The 18,748-nt window shown below is 42.9% G+C and overlaps 1 protein-coding gene across 2 annotated transcripts in view; it reads left to right on the top strand.

The window, feature by feature from the left end:
* rasgef1ba (RasGEF domain family, member 1Ba) overlaps positions 1 to 18,498 on the top strand; it is a 35,549-nt gene extending 17,051 nt beyond the window's left edge. For both annotated transcript variants that reach the window (XM_040154946.1, XM_040154945.1), the window contains exons 6-15: positions 97 to 312; positions 1,088 to 1,162; positions 2,163 to 2,258; positions 2,890 to 2,992; positions 5,740 to 5,819; positions 8,119 to 8,214; positions 11,344 to 11,439; positions 12,121 to 12,244; positions 14,165 to 14,237; positions 16,755 to 18,498. In XM_040154946.1, the coding sequence (XP_040010880.1) occupies positions 97 to 312; positions 1,088 to 1,162; positions 2,163 to 2,258; positions 2,890 to 2,992; positions 5,740 to 5,819; positions 8,119 to 8,214; positions 11,344 to 11,439; positions 12,121 to 12,244; positions 14,165 to 14,237; positions 16,755 to 16,779 (984 nt within the window). In that variant the 3' untranslated portion in view covers positions 16,780 to 18,498. The remainder of the gene's footprint in view (positions 1 to 96; positions 313 to 1,087; positions 1,163 to 2,162; positions 2,259 to 2,889; positions 2,993 to 5,739; positions 5,820 to 8,118; positions 8,215 to 11,343; positions 11,440 to 12,120; positions 12,245 to 14,164; positions 14,238 to 16,754) is intronic.
* The last annotated feature ends 250 nt before the right edge of the window (positions 18,499 to 18,748 follow it).

Raw genomic sequence — 18,748 nt, 5'->3', positions numbered from 1 at the left:
TCCTAAACATTGCGTTCTAATGAATTCATTCTCTTCTTTCACCTCTTTCCATCTCTCCCCTCCCCTTGCTCTCTTCATCCCCCGTCCATCCCTCAGGTTTACAGGAAGGCGGTAGGCCAGATGAGCCAGGGCCTGATCAGGAGGTTGACAGTGCTCAGCCAGTACGAGGAGGCGCTGGTCAAGATCAACGCCACAGCGGCAGAGCGACTGACGGCTCTTAAGACAAAGCCCCAGGCGGCCATCCAGAGAGATATGCTGTCTATCTGCAACGACCCCTTCACTGTCGCCCAGCAGCTCACGCACATAGAACTGGTGAGAACTATTTAGATCTTTTTTTTTATTTATTTTTTTTTTCGGTCAAGTCCCAGTGATCATCAGAAACCTGTAATGGAGCCAGAGTTGGCCCGGGAGGGTTATGTTCATCTGTCTCATCTTAAAAATCAATTTAAATCATTTCATCCTATCAATCATTTATTGTGACATGTCAGACCAAATTAAGATGTAAATGTCATTTTCCAAAGAACAATCTGAAATCCTGCCAATGACTCCCGCTCATATCGACACAGAGAATAAGACCAAATCGATCCTGAGAGGAGAACATGTGAGGGATTGGAGAGCCGACATGCATGATGGATTAGAAATCAGTGTGGTGGTCGAGGTGAACCAAACACCACAGCTCCTCCCACGTCTGACCTAACACAGCATTGATTTTAGACAGTGGTGTTTGACCACAGCTTTATATCCATTACATGTCAGTTTGTCGCTGAAGAAAACAAATTGGTGGCTCATAAAAAAAATAGGGTTTGATCAAGGATTCGTATAAGATCCAAAAGGAAAGAAGAATCTTAGGGTTCTACCATAGAAGAAGATTCGCTAAGTACCATTGGGCCTAAATGAACTCTCTAAGTTAGGGGGAACCATTTCAGGACCCACTATGCTTGCAACCTGAAGAACTCGTAAAGATTTCTCAAAACCATTTTAAGGTCCTGGTTTTTAATGAGATGCAAACCATATATGGATTTGTGGAATTTTAATTTTCCTGTTTTGTTTTTTTTTTTGTTTTTTGTTTGTTTTTTTCCCTTTTCAGGAGAGACTGAGTTACATCGGACCTGAAGAATTCATCCAGGCCTTCGTCCAGAAAGACCCTCTGGACAACGATAAGGTAACGTCTGCATGCTTTTCTAAGAATACATCAGCAGCTAAGAAAGCATATACAGAGGTTATGCAACGTTGTTTCTGCTGAAATCCTGCTTGCAGACCTGGTTCGTCTCCGTCTGGTGTGGGTTAGCAGTGAGACGGCCTAGTTTCTCCTCCAGACGGATGTTAAGTTTACACAACACAGAGGCTGGCCGCCCCACAGGTCAAAGTGAGGCCAAGTGATTTCCAGACTGTAGTGGCAGACCAAATATCTGCTCCTCACAAACACCAGCACTTGCACACAAAGGCGCACACACGATCAGAGACATATACTCAGACACACCTCACCAACAATTTCCTCAAATCATCCCAGTGTCTGGATTAGATGGGCATGCATGCACCTCATCTCCTAGCAACCAGTGCTGCCAAGGATTTGTTTTGGGAAGGGTGTGTGTGTGTGTGAGTTTGTGAGTGGGAGTGCATGTGTGTTTGGCGATGGGTTCTCTTGTCTGGCGTTCGGCTGCTAGGCAACAGCTCCTTTTTTGAAGCCAGGTGATGGGGGGTTAAGGCTGCCTTTGTGCCTCAGGCTAGCCTGCCTCGTACCCCCAACGAGCCACTTGGAAAAGAGGGGAATAACTGTGTGTGTGTGTGTGTGTGTATGTGTTGTTGCATGTTAAAATGCGATGTGTCCGCTGGCGGGAAAAACACTTCATGGGGGCAAGTGGCGTAAGGCCCAAGGAATGTGTGGAATTAGATCAAGAGGAATCCACACAAAGGACCAGCATGCATAATGTGAATAACATTGTGCCACTATTGTGCTTATAGAAGCAGGGTGAAGTTGAGCGTGATTGGCTAACACAGGTCCACTTCGCCAAAGATTTCATTTTTTATGCTTATTGGTGCATTAACTGAGAGAAGGGGAAAAGAAAATAATCAAATATTGGCTTTATTTTTCCAGTTCAGCACTATTTTGCTTTGCAATTATCTTAAATGCTAATTACACGTCTGTTGTTGTTTTTTTGCAGAGTTGCTTCAGTGATCACAAGAAGGCCAGCAACCTGGAAGCTTATGTTGAATGGTTCAACAGGCTCAGTTATCTGGTGGCTACAGAAATCTGCATGGTGAGTAATGAGCAGGAAGCCAAGTTCACTCACGGCTCATGGAGGCAAAGTGATGACACGGCTGCAACTACTGATTACTTTCATTAGTGATAATATGACAATTATTTTTTTTCAAGTAATTATTTAGTTTATGAAATAATGGTGCAAAATGAAAAGGAACAAGTTACCAAAGCCCAGGGTGAAATCTTCAAATTGAGTTTTTAACTGCTGCTCAGGGGAAAAAAAAGGCAAAGATATTGAGTTTACGGGGATATAAAAGGGGGAAAAATTGTTAAACTGAATATTTGTTTTATCACAAAAGGGCAATGAGAAGCTACAGTAAACCCAGAATTGTGGTTTGAGTCACCTAGTGGTAAATAAAATGGGGTTTAACAAATTTACTGTGTCTGCTCAGTTATCTCCAGGATCACTCGAATGAACAAAAATCAGTTATAATTTCAAAACCCCAAATGTCCCATAAAGTGCTAGCAAGCTTTAGGACTTTCTGCATAGCACCTCACCAGCCATCTTCCCTGAAAACGATGGCAGTTTTTACTAAAAAACCGGATTCCTGACAAACGCATTTACCAGACAGTTTAGTCAGACCCGAGGGCCAAAGCAGGTTTTTGAACGTTCTCCATTTTGTTAACAGCCTGTGAAGAAGAAGCACCGAGCTCGAGTCATCGAGTTCTTCATCGACGTGGCGCGTGAATGCTTCAACATTGGCAACTTTAACTCCCTCATGGCCATCATCTGTGAGTGACTGTTCGTCTTCCTTCCCTCTGACATAACATGACCCAAGATTTAGTATGTTTGTTGAAGTGCCAGGGGAAAAGTAGTCACCAAAAGTCTCAGTTTCAAATGATTGTCTTCTCAAATGTCATTGATTGATTCAGTAAATGGTTCAAGATAATACTCAACAGCCAGGAAATGCTTTGCACCAATGGGTGTCACATTTTTTACATTTCGTCGGTATCATTTGGACTCTGCACTTGTTCCCTCTGATCTACGTTCCGCACGGAGGGCTGTTTCTTACGGTCAACAGCAAATCCAATCAGCGTAGTAAATGCGATTTGTTGTTCGGTGGGAATTTCTTGCAGCGACGTAATCTCCCCTGTAGCAGTAACCTCTTGTGACTCTGTCTCGGTTCATCTTCCAACTTACGTAATTTACTTCAGCCTAATTGCATCAGTGAGACTCGGCAGCAGAAGGAATGGAGCAACAGCTCGTGCAGATAATGGTCTCTCAGATAATGTGGTCAGAGGTGGGAAACGCTTCCTGACAGTTTTTCTCACAGAAACGTGTATACACTCATACGGCAGCTGCAGAGTAGCATGGGTGGTGCGGAAAAATACAAATTCCTTAAATCTCACAGAAAAACGCGCACCTGAGGGTTATTTTGCGTTTTGCTCCAGCGGAGCTGCACAATGGGCCACCAGAATAGACTCTGGCGGTACTAGGCAGCTTCCAGGTGTGGATGTCTGCAAATATGTTCCAGACAAAGATGACACTAGTCTTAGCAAAAGTACCCAGGTTACATAAAGATTAGAAATCATTGAGACACATGCAGAGCCCTGAAGCACCTCAGACACTGGAGGCTGAGCTGACGGGCTTCGGGGATTCCTTCGGGGATGAGTTTTTGGAGGAGAGGGGATCTGGTCATCCTCCCAGGCCTGAGAGGGGGAGGAGGGGTTGTGGGGATCTGTGTGTCCAGAGCAGAGAGGGAGGGAGGCAGCTGGAAGAAGATGCACAACAACTCCATGCAGGCAGATGGTCAGCACTGACCAGAGACAGTGTGAGCACATGAGGGAGGAGGGAGGCGAGTCAGAGAGGGAGAATGGGATGGTGAGGGGGTACGGGAGAGTAGAGGACATTGGGAGTGCCAGCTGTCCTCTGTCTTTCTCCCCTGAGAGGGAGAGAGCGCCACAGGCAAATCCTCCTCCACCAGCCTCGTCTCCGGGGAACCACAAGGGTTACGCAGTTTATTAGTGACTATGAAAAGGAAATCTTCTTAATTACCTGTGGCTGTGTCTGGCCAGGGAAATAGTTTTTGGTTTTATTTTTCCAGAGTTATTCGAGTTTTTCTCCCTAGCCAGTTCAGATCTGACCCAATAGGAGCTGATCAGAGAGTAGAAAAGATAATGAGACTCACTTCAGACCCAAACAGAGGGAGAACGCGACACTGGAAAGCAGCAGTGGTCCAAAAGTAGAAACGCGTGTTCTAAGAATCAGGGGGCCCACGTCACAAAAGCGGCTTGCAAGCATCGCTTTCGAGTGGTGGCAGCATCAAGTTTCACGAACGAATGTCGCCAGGCAATTCACCAATAAATTTGGTATAGGGGTCTGGCACGCCCAGGCATGGTTCACAAGTGTGGTGTCGTGCAAATCACAACTTGCATGTTGCACATTTGATGAAACAGGTCCCAAAATATTAGTTCACACGATGAAGCTTTGTCTCAGAGAAACACATTTTTCTCTGGCGATGATGGATCCAGGGTGGATCCAGGCATCTGACATACCGGCACTCAGACCCACAAAGAGCAGGAGCCTACCCCCGGCGAAACTAGACTTGATATAAGTTGGGCCTGGCCTGATTCAATTCGCAGGTCTTTACCGTCAAAACATGGGCAAATTAAACCAAAACTATCTGCATAACCAGATATCACGACACGTATGTGAGAAAATGTTTTTTTTGTGTGTGTAGTTTGGGCCTTCAGTGTGGCACGAGATGAAAAAGATTAAATATACAGATCTGCGAGTGTCTCTTCTTTGCTTCTGTGACATTGTGTCAGCGCTGAGAAGGTGAAGACAATAAAAATGTATTAAGGTTCTCATAAAGACGATCGTGTGTCCCGACAGGGCCACTAGCGCGGCCAGCACCTGTCCATGCACACATACCAGTGTCTTTGTGAGCGGGATGGTGCTGTTTCCCGGACAAGACACGTTATGACGCACTCTGTCACATTCTGCTGCGGTCGGACTTTCATTCGTTTTTGGCCCCGCGGCGCTCAAGTGTCACGATAAACCCAAACTGTCCTCTGGGAAGTGAAGTGAGTTCAGGGAACGAAAGGGGTTTTATATTTCTTCTGTCTGTGGATCAACCCGAGCGTTGTTTGTATGTTGTCGTGACCCCCTCGGTGCCTGAACCTGCAGCAAGCACACACACACACACACACACACACACACACACACACCCATACATCGGGGATTACCATATGGGAAGCAGAGTGCTGGGAGGGGAAACGAGGCGTGCGTTAACGCCATTGTTCCTGCGGCCTTTTGCCTCGCTGCCTCACAAGAAAACAGCAGTAGAAGGAAAGGGGAGGGGGGGTGTGTTAAAGGATGACTGCTATGGCAGGAAGGGTGGAGGGGGGATGTGCGTCTGTCTGGCAGAATGGGAAAAATGCCATGTGTTAATACGATCATGTTTGGGTGTTTGCTTGGGTGTGTGATATCTCTCTCATTGTCTTTTATTGTGTGTGTGTGTGTGTCGGTCTTGCAGCTGGGATGAACATGAGTCCTGTGTCTCGGCTGAAGAAAACCTGGAGCAAAGTGAAGACGGCCAAGTTTGACATCTTAGAAGTAAGTTAGGTTTTTTTCCCTCCAGTTCTTGGTTGAAAATGAAGAACTCACGTTAAGGATTTGTGGATATTTGAGTCAAAATCTGAATAGATGCCACTGAAAATCTTCAATTTTGAACATTTTTGTATCATTCCCTTGTTTTAAACGTCCTTCTCGCCTTCCCACACACATTAGCAGCTCTTTGATTTCTTTCTTTCTTTCTTTTTTTTTTTGAGTTCGACCCTGATGACTAACTGTGGCTAATGTGGGCGTGTGGGGGAACTTCTTCTTTATCTGTGAATTGTCGGGTTAAGTGCAATGACAGACAGATAAACACAGTTGTGATGAAAGCTCTTGAAAACATGGATCTGAGTAGGAGAGGGGAGATTAGCTGTGACTAACGCAGATCTCACAGAGCTGGATGAAAACAATTGCAATCCATGTGTTCCTCCTCCTTTAGGGCAGCATAACTGAGTAGGTAAAGACTTTGACATCCTGGATGAAACATCTGCAATTACTCATCAAAAAAATTGGCCGTACTGAAGCATTTTAATTTACTTTAAAGGAAAACACATGACAACTTTTCCCCGGTTTTATATGATCGCAACATCTTTTGAAACTGTTTTAAGCTGACGTCATGTAACGATTTCACAAAAAGCGTAGATACAGAACCTCGCCTCAGCTTTGTTGTGAGGCAGTTTTACTCTGGTTTCACTTTATCCAAAGACACGATAAGAAAAGGGCCAAAAAGCAAGGTGCTTTCCTTTTCCTACCACCATACACAATTCCCAAAGTTGGTTTTCGTCAGTATTTTTCATTGGCTTTTGATGTTTGATGTGTTCATTGCCAAAAGTTTGGATTTAAATCCCTGCTATAAATCCCGGCACAAAATAGTTTGCTTTTTATTCAAACTGAACTCCTTTTTAAAAAAACAAAAACGAAAAAAAGCAAGTGAACAAGACAGTAGCAGGGATCTGAAGAGACATGTTAGTTAAGCCAAGTCAAGAGTCAACAAAAAGGCAAATCTAACACCAAACATGTTGAACTCACGAGTCCAGGGGAAAGGAGGCAGCTGCATATGTTTCAGTGCAGTTGGGGCTCAGATCAAACACAGTACCCCTTCTTCCTCCCTGTGGGACCTGAGTAAACCCCAGGTAGTGCAGGGAACGCGCTCTCCGGGCCCAACGCGCTGTCAGTCAGCCCTTTTTGAAAGAGGAGATCTGAGGTGGAGATGAGTCAGGCCGGGACCCTCTGTTGGATCTAAAGGCTTTCAAAGACTCGGTTCTTTAGGCTCCTTTCATGTCTCACCGGAGCTCATCTCCGTCTTTCTCCCTCTGTCTGTCGTTCTCTCCGTCAGTCACGCACCTACTCACCACTTCGCTGCTCTGTTTCACTCTTTTGATGATTTCCTTTTACCCTCCTGTTTTGTCCCTGTGAGCCTTATTTGAGGTGAATCTTCAGCTTTCTCTCCCGCTGAGTCATAGTTTGCTGCGATGGCTGTGTGGAGTTAATTTGCTCCTCTGCTGCTGGTTTTTTTTTTTTTTTTTTTTTTTTCAGGGTCATACAGTTGATGATATCACATGACACCGACAGGCTCGTGCCACGCTGAGGGTTAGTTACTATGTGGTGCGCCACTATAGAGGTTGAGTGGTCAGTTTGTGTATAGGATGGATTTTTTTATTTAGATATTAGACATTTTTTCTTTAAATATGCAATTAATGATTACTTTCTTTTTCATTCAAAATCCATGAATCCATTAAAAAATTGATAATTTATTGTAGGAAATGTGAGAAAAGATGTCAGAGGCCAAGGTGACGTCTTAAATTGCTCGTTTGTCCAACCAACAGGCCAAAGTGCGGTTTTCACAATAGCATAAAACAAAGAAAAAGTTGAATTGTTCTCACGATAGAGAAGCTGAAACCAGCAAATATTTGGCATTTCTGCTTGATAAATGACCCAAATGATCACTCGTCAAATTTATTAATTTTCTGTCAGTCGTCTCATCGGTTGGCTAATCTTTTTCAGGCCCGAGCAACTGCACGTTCTGCATAAAATCTGAGCTCGAAAACCACACCAATGTTCAGAATATCCCTCCATGACTTTTCCTTTCTTTGCAAGCCAGTTTTGTCTGAGTCATACCATCGCAACAGGAACAAGTACTTTCAAGGGGGTAAATTCAGTCAAATAAATTTAATCGACAGCTTGTTGGCCCCTCACACCCACTTCTCCTTCAGCCGCTCCTCCTCATCTGGGTTTGTTTGTCGAGGTTTGACCAGGGGTTAGCTTTGCTCAAACTAACACCGTTTTTTTCTCTCCGCAGCACCAGATGGATCCTTCCAGCAATTTCTACAACTACAGAACGGCGCTGAGAGGAGCCACGCAGAGGTCGATCACCGCCAACAGCAGCAGAGAAAAGGTGCTCACGATACTTCTGTGATTTAGCCGTAGGACCACGTTTGGTACTGTATATTTATAGATGGCAGATCTATTCGGACTTTTGAATATTTCAATACGGAGTAATCTCAACCTTTTACAGTTGGTCCAGCTGTAGTTCAGCTCCCGTCTGAATGCACTGTGCTGGGCAGAGCCGAGGAGGGAATATTAAATTTACATGCTGACCTTTAAAGTGCAGCTTCTTACATAAAGGTTTAGATTCTAGCAGAACCACCACCAGTGGAAAATCAGGCCAAGTTTCGGATGAATGAGTCGTATCTTATTTACGTAAACCGCAAAAGTCTGAGCATCTGCACTCATTACTTCGGTGTACATTTCGTGCATTTGGCTGCAACCCGCCCCCAGGGCCACTTATAGTGAATGATGGGGGTTTGATGTCTTGCTAAAGACTACTTGACAGCTGTTGTGACCTTTCAATTTCAGAATAAGTGCTCTGACCACTAGATCGCCCAGAACAAAGTGTTCGTGACGTCTTTGCAGCAGAGACACTTTGGGCTGATTACAGTTATGTAAAAGGTTGAGATGGTTATCACGCCGCCTTTATCTTCGTGTACTGCAACACCCAACATGATGGAAATACTTGATGTTGAGGCAAAGCAGAAAAACAAGCCGCAGCGCTGCTGCTTGTTGTGTCTTGTTATCGTTGGGCCGCTGTTTTCCCATCATGTTTACGACATCAGCAGCCTCTCGAGTGGACTTGGACGAGGGACAGAGGTTACATAACCGTACAGCTCAGAGGGGACACACAGGTCAAGTTATAAGTGCGTCAAGATATTAGGAGAGTCTTGGTTTCTTCCTCATCACACATGCTGTGAAGGAAAAAGAAAACATGGCCACTTGCCAGATCACATAGTGTTCTCTGCTGCCTGTTGAGTTGCCCACCCTGACCAAATTTGAACCAGTGTGGAGCTCGTGGGGCTGCCAGGCATTAGCGGTTAGCCTCTCTTCACGTCATCACATCTTGAATAAGTGTTTTTCTTTTTTTTTTTATGGAGACAGACTGTACTGTCAATATCTAGCTGGCTCCCTGACGTTTGTGAGGGGATGTTTTTTTGGAGCTCAGAAATGCAAACATACTCGGACAAGAGGTTGGGGTCATGAAACAGAAAGTTCCCAAGAAGTCTGGTATGTTCTTGCTCTTGTGACCTCTCCTTTCAGACAGGGAGGGGTGGGGGTGCTGTTTATGATCTCCTCCAGGCATCCCCAGTGCGACCGACTTTGTCAGAGGATCAACAAAGCCAAAATTTATGCTACGTTTCGATCAAAGATTTCAACGATCCGAAAGTTGCTGCTCTGTTGATTCACTTTCTTGAAATAACACGACGAGAGAAATTCCCGTTTTATCAGAAAGCATCGAGGTCTTGAAGCCATTAACTGGAAATAAAAAAGATTGGGGGTTACCACTGATGATTATGTCCATTAGTGATTAATCTGCAGATTAATTAGTCGGTCTATAAAATGTCCAAAAATAGTGCAGATTTTCCGAGTAAGTGTGGTGTGGGTGCGCAGTAGTGCAGAGTCCAAGTTGACAGCTTTTTTTTGTATTTACTCGACTGTCCAAAGTTTCAAACCTAAAAACGGTTAGACAGACATAGTTAATTAAATGGATATGCAGTCAAAGTATTCATGGTTGACAAGCTGCAACCAGTGAATTTTGCATGAAAAAAAAGGCCTAAACAAGTGATTATTAACACTGCTGGCAATTCATTTTCTGTTGTTCAGCCAATCAGCTACTTTGTTTCAAATCCAAAAAAAGAAAACTTAGTGCAGCTGTTCCAAATATCTTTTGACAAGGACTAAGCCATTACATTATATATAAAGTAAAGCTTTTAATAAACTCATCCACGCTAGTAGATCTAATTTTTTTTGCCACAAGCCCGGACCTCGGCTCCCCTCTGGCTCCAGGTCTGTGATACTCCTGTGCGTCCAGCTGTGAAAATGACTTCCCTTCTGCTCCTGCTGGGCAGAACATGTGAATGCAGATGTGTGTGTGTGTGTGTGTGTGTGTGTGTGTGTGTGTGTGTGTGTGTGTGTGTGTGTGTGCATGCATGACAACAGCCTTCGGATCGTGTATACAAGCATGCCCTTGTAAACAACATCCTGCCCCTGCAGGACGTTATGTTCAGACATTGTAACTTCATTGAGGCCCAGTTAACTAGTCAGCTGCGCCCAAAACATTTTGTTGAAGGATGTTGTGGAGGCAGAATTTCGCAAGCTTAACATGCAAGTCAGCGAAGAACAAAGTTAAAGAGAGAGACATGACAGGGTTCGCTGGCTTGGCAAAGCAACCATCTTTTGGAAAGAACCAAAAATAAAAGGAATAAAAGGAAAGGGAGTGGGTGGTTTATTCAAGTACGACCTCTGACACAATCAGAATGACTTTGGCTAAATGATAGAGAGAGAGCAACAGAAATGTGCATTGAATAAGGAGCTCAGTGTCCTGCCTTCCCCTTTGCTTTTTCAACTTTTTAAAAGACGGAGTTATTTTTAATGGGTAGCTGTGCCAGGTTACAGCATCTCTAGATACTGAGAAACAAGTCACATCTTGTGTTTATTAAATCAGCCATAGCAACTGGTAAACACCAGATTCTCAATGTTTGATTCTCTACCGATGAAGAAAATTCACAGTCATTTGACTGGACTATGGATTTTTTTCTGCCCCACCCTGCTCCTCATCAGAATCTATGCTAGTGCCCACACACACACACACAGCAGTGACCTAAATCATTGGACGAGAGTGGGAATGAATTATTTAAAGGGACTTTAAAGTGGAATACTTCTTCTCAGGAAAACCTAATCTTTATTCCAGTTTTTTGGTCAGAGGAGTCTGTCCTGGGAGGCTAATGAAGGTTGTATGTGTGCACGCTGCGACACGCCTGCGAGAATGGAGAGCTATCGGGTTTATTATGATGAAACTGTGTTCATGATCAGAAGTGGGTCTGTTTTACAATAGATCCTCTTTGTCCTTTATAATCTCTTTCCTTTTTGAATCTGTGTGTATAACGATCACACACCAGTGTGTCAGGTGGAAATTTCCCCTCACACCTTCTCAGTGAAATTTAATCTCTTTCTCTTATCTGTTGTCTTGCAGATCGTCATCCCTTTCTTCAGCCTGCTAATAAAAGACATCTACTTCCTCAATGAGGGATGTGCCAACAGGCTGCAGAACGGACAGATCAACTTTGAGGTGAACGGTTTTTTAAATTTCCCCCAGAGGGAGTTTCCCTGCTAACCGATTACACCAGGTTTTTTTATTTTTATTTCTTTTATTTTTGTCCACAGCTGACTTCTCTTGTAAGAAAACGTCACTGTATTTACTACGCAAGGCAACGGATTTGGTGCTATTTATTTCCATTTCCCTAAACAGTGTTGAGAATGAAGAAGTAAGACTCGAGCGCATAAAGCTCAGCTGCGTTTCCATGGAACAAACACACTGACCAGGAACCAAAGACCCAGATGTATTTCCACTGGTTTTTGCTCACAGCTACACTGAATCAGACACTATTTTAAGCATTAATTCTTGCCCAGGAAACGCTGCTGAACTTTTTTTTTCTTTTTTTTTTTTCTGTTTTTTTCCCCTGCTCTGTTTTGATGTTCACACATTCGAACACATTAACACTTCAGAACAGCTGACTATAACCACAGTGTAGTACTTTGTCAACGGGCAGCTTCAGTGGAGCCCTACACGGGTTCTATACCTTGCTGAAAAGGCAGTGCGATGGTATTCAAATTTTACCATCTGGCTGATTATTTGGAACACGGAGTGGAGAAGTAATAGTCAAGTCCAGTATGCACATACTGTTTAGTGTAACTCTTCAAACATGTCAATTCTTTGTTAACTTTTGTCTGTTTTTTTGTTTCATTTCAGAAATTCTGGGAACTTGCCAAACAAGTGAGTGAATTCATGACCTGGAAGAAGTTGGAGTGTCCGTTTGAGAAGGATCGCAAGATCCTGCAGTACCTGCTGACGGCTCCAGTGTTCACTGAAGATGGTGAGTTTGTTAATGAGTGAACGAATGAATGATGGAGGACCTTTATTCCAAATCACAATCAAAGCCTCTTAAAGAAGTAGTTTGACATTTTTGGAAAATGCGCTTATTCTTTTTAAATTCCTTTTTCCGAGAAGATTGATACCACGCTAGTCTCCGTGCGCTAAATATTAAACAACATATAGCAGACGAGTAGCTTAGCTTAGCACAAAGACTGGAAGCAAGGGGAAACAGTTAGCATGACTCTCTCCAAAGTGAAAAATATGGATACCGACATCTCTAAAGCCAACTAATTTACAGTTTATCGTATTTGAAGTGTAAAAATGAAAAGTTGTGGATTTTTAAAGGAATAAATCTTGAGGCTAGCTCGTTTTCTGATTCTGCCAGTCTTTATGGGAAGCTAGGCTAACTGGCTGCTGGCGGTAGCTTCATATTTACTTGGCAAGAAAGCAAATGAGCGAAATGCCAAACCATTCCTTTTTAAGATTAAGGTAGTAAAGATGGTAATAACATGTTTTGATTTTTCTCTTTAAGTAAATGTTCCTGCTGATTAACACAGTAACTTTAGCTCATTGTTTACTGGTATGACAAACTACCATTATTGTGGTTAAAATGCCAGGATTTCTGGTCAGTGAAGTGTCTTATGTCAAACCGTGTCATGTGTGTCATGCTTTTTCAACCAGCATGTCAGGCGTCACTTGCAATCACCTGGATCATGTCTTTTATTTACAATGAAAACAACACAGCCGATACAGGAAACCTTTATAACCCAAATTTATTAAAGAAGTGAAGTTGTGCTGATATCTGTCAGAAACGGTAGAGTAAAGGTGTGGCCTGAAACACAATGTTTTAGATATACAGTGAATTAAAGCAAAAACACAGTAGACGTCAGACAACAGAACGACTCACCTCGTTATCGCCTCTCATGCTCGAGCAGTGCTGATAGTTTTGGTCTTTAATCCACATCAAAGTCGTTAGTCTCCGGCTCCGGCTCTTATCGGAGAGAGACAGGGACGTCTGTGAAATCCGACTGAACTGACCAATCGGCTGTGACTGCTTCTTAACCCCCCCCCCTTCTAAAAGTGTTCCCTTTAGTGATAGTGAACATCCTCCTTTCAACCAATCTGTGCATAGATGCAGAAAGTCTGCGGGGGGGGGGTAGGTTGATTTGAACTGGGACTGATGTTTTAATAAGGAATCCTCAGGACGTTTAAACTGCTTTTAAGGCTCCAAATTGAGTTTAATTCAACTGGAGTAATGTCTGTGGTTCCTTGTCGGATTTGCTTAAAGGGAACTAGTCAATACAGAAAACACAAAAGGTGATAGGCCACTCATTTAAATAAATAAATAAATAAAAAGAGCCAGAAAAAATACTGATCTGCTTTACTGTAGGAAAAAAAATGAAAAAGCCACTATAAGATAACGAGAATAAACTCTAGAGGAGCAGAGTCAGCTACATCGTGTAAGTCTAAGGCAAAAGAAATCTTCAGACACTAGAAACTCAATTTGTAAGGTTTACCACAAAAATGAAATGAAATCAAGCTCCATCATCCGGGTCTCGGTCAAGCCTCCAACTTTACGTACCAATCAACGTAAGAGCAACCGGCCATTTGGTTTTCAGCAGAAATAATGGCGCATCTCAATAACGAATATTCAATATTATTAACAATAGCATAGAATTTTTTTTTAATGGCTCTTTTGTTTTTTGTAGAAAATATAGTTCTACAGATTTCCTCTGAAAAATAACCAGATCAGTTACAAGTGAGTTTTCCGAGTATCACTTAAAACACTTCTCTCATGCCAGGATCCCTTTTCTCGGTGGATGTTACTTTGGTTTTGTTTTTTGTTTTTTTTTAAATATCAGATTAGAAATGAAACTAATGAATCTGTGCTTTTTTTTTTTTTTTTTTGGGGTCATTGCAGCATTGTGTCTGGCATCATACGAAAGCGAAGGGCCTGAGAACAACATGGAGAAGGACAGATGGAAGTCTCTGAGGTGTGTATGAATCCCCCCCCCCCCCACACACACACACACACTCTTCACACACACTCACCCTCAGGGGTTTTGCGTCTTTCAACCATGGGTGTCACCCTACATACCCTCGTGCCTCCCCGCTGACCGGGCAGAGACCCAGAGGGATGTAGGTCACACTCTGATGCTGACCCACAGGCTATTCAATAAATGCACACACAAGCGCGCTCGTCACTCTTCTTGGTTACACCGTCGCCTGCTTAGACACACGCAAAGGACATCAGTCAAAATTACATCCTATGCGCGCACACACACCGTACCCCTCATCACATGGCAAACCCGGGTGTGTGTTTGTGAGAAGATTGATGAGAGAAAATCGTGTCTCTTTCAGTCAGCTCTAACTCGTTGAAGAAAGCCCCAGGGAGCTGACAGAGGGATATTTCCTCTTGCTTCAGCATCACAGGCTGAAGTTTAATTGACACAAACTGAGTCTGGGACATTCAGTTCCTCCAGAGACCAAAAAAAAAACCAAAAACGGGTTGTCCATTGCTCTAGATCATATGTAGTCTTTTGGCCATATCACTGCCATTTATAGTTCTAGGTTTTTAGATTAAAATAAAAAAGAAAGGTTGTGGGGTTACAGCCACAAAGAGTAGTTGCAGACTCCAGTTCTGATCTAAAACGTATGAAATACAGATGAGCAAAACATTTGGCTGATAAATAAAAAGTTAAAGTCTTTAATTGAGTTTACATTGATGTAGTGATCTCTACACTTTCTCTGGTCCACAACGAGGACAAGCATAAAGTCCAGCTCAGTAAAATTTCCTTGCTTTTACAATCAACTAATGGTAATTTACCCAATTCATAAAAGTTATTTCTTGTTCTAAAGAATCTGAATCTGGCAACTCTTTCCTGAATAGAAATGACGCATTTTACATCTTTATTTCTTTCTTTTGTAAAAATAGAAGATAAACCCAGTAGTAGCTAGGTGGCTAGCAGTAGCCATCATTGCTGAACAAAGCCGAGCTGGCCGCACATAGACCTGTATGAATTAAAAATATATTTAAAAAGATCCAGAAAGCTTTAAGAGTCCGATATTTCCCTAAAAAAAAAAGTGTTGGTGGAGACCAAAACGGAGCTAAAACGAGTGAAAATGGGACTTGCAATCATCAGGTAGACACAAACACGACTCCAAATGAATGCTAGGTTGCAATGTGCTGGCAGGATGTGTAAATAGACAACAGTGTGCTGATAAAGTTATCAATAGCAAAGTAGTCACATGTCAGGGCTGCGTCTGTCGGCTTGATGTAGAATTCTTCGGTTCCCTAGTGGCCAAATATACAGTAAATGGATCAAATGCAGCTTTAAACATTTTTATACTTTTAAAAAGTTGTGAAAAATATATCTTTAGCCCACTTCTGTTATAAGTCTACGAACAAAGCTGTATGTAACCATTTTAAACTCATCTAAATCCAGTTTCATTCACAGATTTTATAAACTTCTTTTAGAAAGACCTAAATCTTACAGAGAAACAAAAAAAGAACCCCAAAACGTGTAAAACTGGAATGTGCAAATGCACGAGACATAAAGTACAACCAGTATTTATGGACAGTGAACACATGATTCAAAGTTGACAGTCACGCTTCAGGTTTCCAAAAATTGACCCCACACACACCCCAACCGCCCACATCCAGACGTATGAATCAGATCTGTTGGCAGGGGGTTAGAGGTGAGAGCAGGTTTGGGTTAAGGCCAGCCAGGGTGAATCCACTCGGCTGTATGTGTGGGGGCGTGTGTGATCACGTTTCCCGATCGCCTGCCAACTCCGCTCCGCGTCCCCCTGAGCTTTCGCCTTCGCTGCGACACGATCCGTCACTCGATTCCAGCCGAGCCGTGGCGGCGGAACGTGCGGCTTGGCTCGGAGAAACCCTGCTCAACACGACCGGGGCCAAATTATCTCTCTGCGCACGTCAACCCTGCAAAATCCCAAATAAGAAACTGTGGCTGCAACTCAGATTCTGCTTTTTTAAGTCAGTTTCTACCTGTAAACCCTCCAACAAATTTGACTGATATGTGTTGTGCTTTAAATATTCTTGCTGGAGGGAAAAAGTGATGTTCTTGGCGGCTCTCCGAGATTTTAAACATCACGTACAACTGTGGGTACACTGTATTTTTAAAAAACAGCTGAGAAAACTCTGTTTGAAGGCAACCTCGCATAAAAGTTTCAAACCTAACTTAAAAACAGCTTTGATTAAAACTTCAACCACATCTTAAGCAAAGAAAAAAAACCAAAAAGCTTTTTCAAAGCTGTGCTACAAAAAACGTGAAGAATGAGGCAAGTGAGCTGCCTGGAAATTTTACATTTGTTCAACTTTTTACATTGTTGAATCTTCTGCGAAGACGTTTCACTGTTAAAAAAACAAAACCAAAAACATTCAGGAGGTTTGTGCAGCTTCAATCCAGGTATGCACACCCTGAATTCTTCGTTACGCTCGGGCTTATCTTATCACGCTAACCACTGCTCCTTTCTTCTCTCCACAGATCCACTCTGCTAAGCAGGGTCTGAACATCTCAGCTGAAGAAACCAGACTGAAGACGAACCCCTGACAAGCAAGCCGTGCCCCCCAGCGCCGCTGTTGTCCGAACAAAGTATTCCCCTGTTGGAAGGGAAATGACAATCTCGACTTTGGCTGGCGAGGACCTTTTGTGTTCCCTCCACCGTCAGATTTCTACTAAGCTCTGCTTTTCCTAACTCTCGTGGTCTCTGTGGCTGTATATTTCAGGACAGCTGTTTTTTTTTTTTTCATCTCTTTGTATGACTTTGTAGAGTTTTTAAAAAAAAAACAAAACAACAAACCACCACCACAGACCGTCATCACAGTAAAAGCCAAGGGGACGTGCTTTTTCTCCTTCGAAGCGTTTCGCCCTGATAAACCTTCTGTCGGCGTGAACAGAGTCGATGGGGTTGCTTGCCCCCCCACTCCCGCCAGCTTGACACACTTTATTCCACGGAAACAACGAAGTTAGCTGCTGGTTGGCTAATGCAACAGAAACGCTACTCTCTCTCTCCGGTTCCACAAGCCAGCACTCTGTACGGAGAAGTTCAACCTTAACCCGCAACACTGTTGTTCATCGTTAAGCTAGCCCTTACTTATAGTTTTGTTGTTTCGTCCATTTCCTGTTGTATGATTCCCGAGTATCTTTCACCTCATGTTGCTGAAGCTTTTGTTAAATTGTAATGTGTAAGAGAAAAATGCACTGGCTGCATTTTAAGATGTAATTGAGTTGTTTTTTTGTTTTTTTTGGTTGTGTTGTATAAAGTTGTGATTTATTAAGCAGGAAGCTTGTTTTTTTTTTTTTTTTTTTGACCCACTCAAGGCCTCAGTGTGCTTCAAACGAATTAAGACGTCAGTAAGCTTCAACCAAGGTGTTTTTCCTCGTGGTCGAACAGTATCAGAGGACCCCCGCGTCTTTCCAAGGCAGGAGTTGGGGGTTTAAGATGGTGTTAGATGCCCCGACGAGCACTTCGTTTGAGGCATAGCGAGGCCTTCGGCAGTGAGCTTCAGTGGAAGGTGCGATGATGTGCGCTTCCTGTTGTTCTTGATAATCGGTGTTTTTTAAAAAAAACTAAAAAAAAACAAACAAACAAACCCCTCTGCTGCTGAGAAGATAAACCAGGCCGTGACCAGACTTCTCCCCTTTTGCTCCTGCTTTACCTACTAATGTAGAAAATGAGTGTGGTTGTGCTGCCCCCTGGTGGTTCAGTGAGAAAAGTGAATGGATTTGTGTGGTTGAATAATGAATAATGTGAACTGAAGATTTCTGTTGAAACCCCACACAGGCTAACTAATGTCCCTTTTTATTTTTTCTCATATTATAAAAGTATAGTCTCCTCCCTGTTTGTTTTATTTATAAATCTATGTGTAGTCACATGTTGTCCTCATGCCAATATTTACTGTTATTTAATTTTGTACTAGGTACATAACATGCTTAAGTAGTCCTCGGATATTGGCTTAATATTTTTTTATACAAGTTTGTATGAGACACTTATTTTTCGAGGTACTAGCTCAGATTATGAAGTTAAACATATTTGACTGACGTCTGCTTTGCCTCGACTGCTCCTCTCTCACCACAGAGTGCTGTTGTGTTTTGTCATGTACATACTGTACCCCCCCCCCTTCTGTGTTCATCCATTTGTATTTGGGTTGTTAAAATGGAATAGAGGAACCGTTTATAAATGAATTAGTTGTGTTTGAAAGAGTTAATAAAGGAATGTAAAAAATCATCTTGTGACTGCTTGTTTGTCCAGTTTTTTTTTCTTCTTTGTGTTTAATTTATCCTTTGAAACGGTACGTGTGACCAATGCAAGCTCAAAGGCCGCCTTACTAGCTTTTTAAAGCTTTCAGCTGCATCTCACAAACTTCTTCAGTGAATGGAGCTAGCTCAGGTGTGAAGAGAGTCAGGTGAGATGATTTTCATGCATCAGAAATAGTTTGGCTGCAGCGCCAACGGCTGAATGTCATTAAGAAGTAATT

This window comes from Xiphias gladius, chromosome 19 (assembly GCF_016859285.1).
Source record: "Xiphias gladius isolate SHS-SW01 ecotype Sanya breed wild chromosome 19, ASM1685928v1, whole genome shotgun sequence".
Lineage (NCBI taxonomy): Eukaryota > Metazoa > Chordata > Actinopteri > Istiophoriformes > Xiphiidae > Xiphias > Xiphias gladius.
The sequence above is the reverse complement of the archived record's forward strand: the minus strand, read 5'-3'. Positions and strand labels throughout refer to the sequence as shown.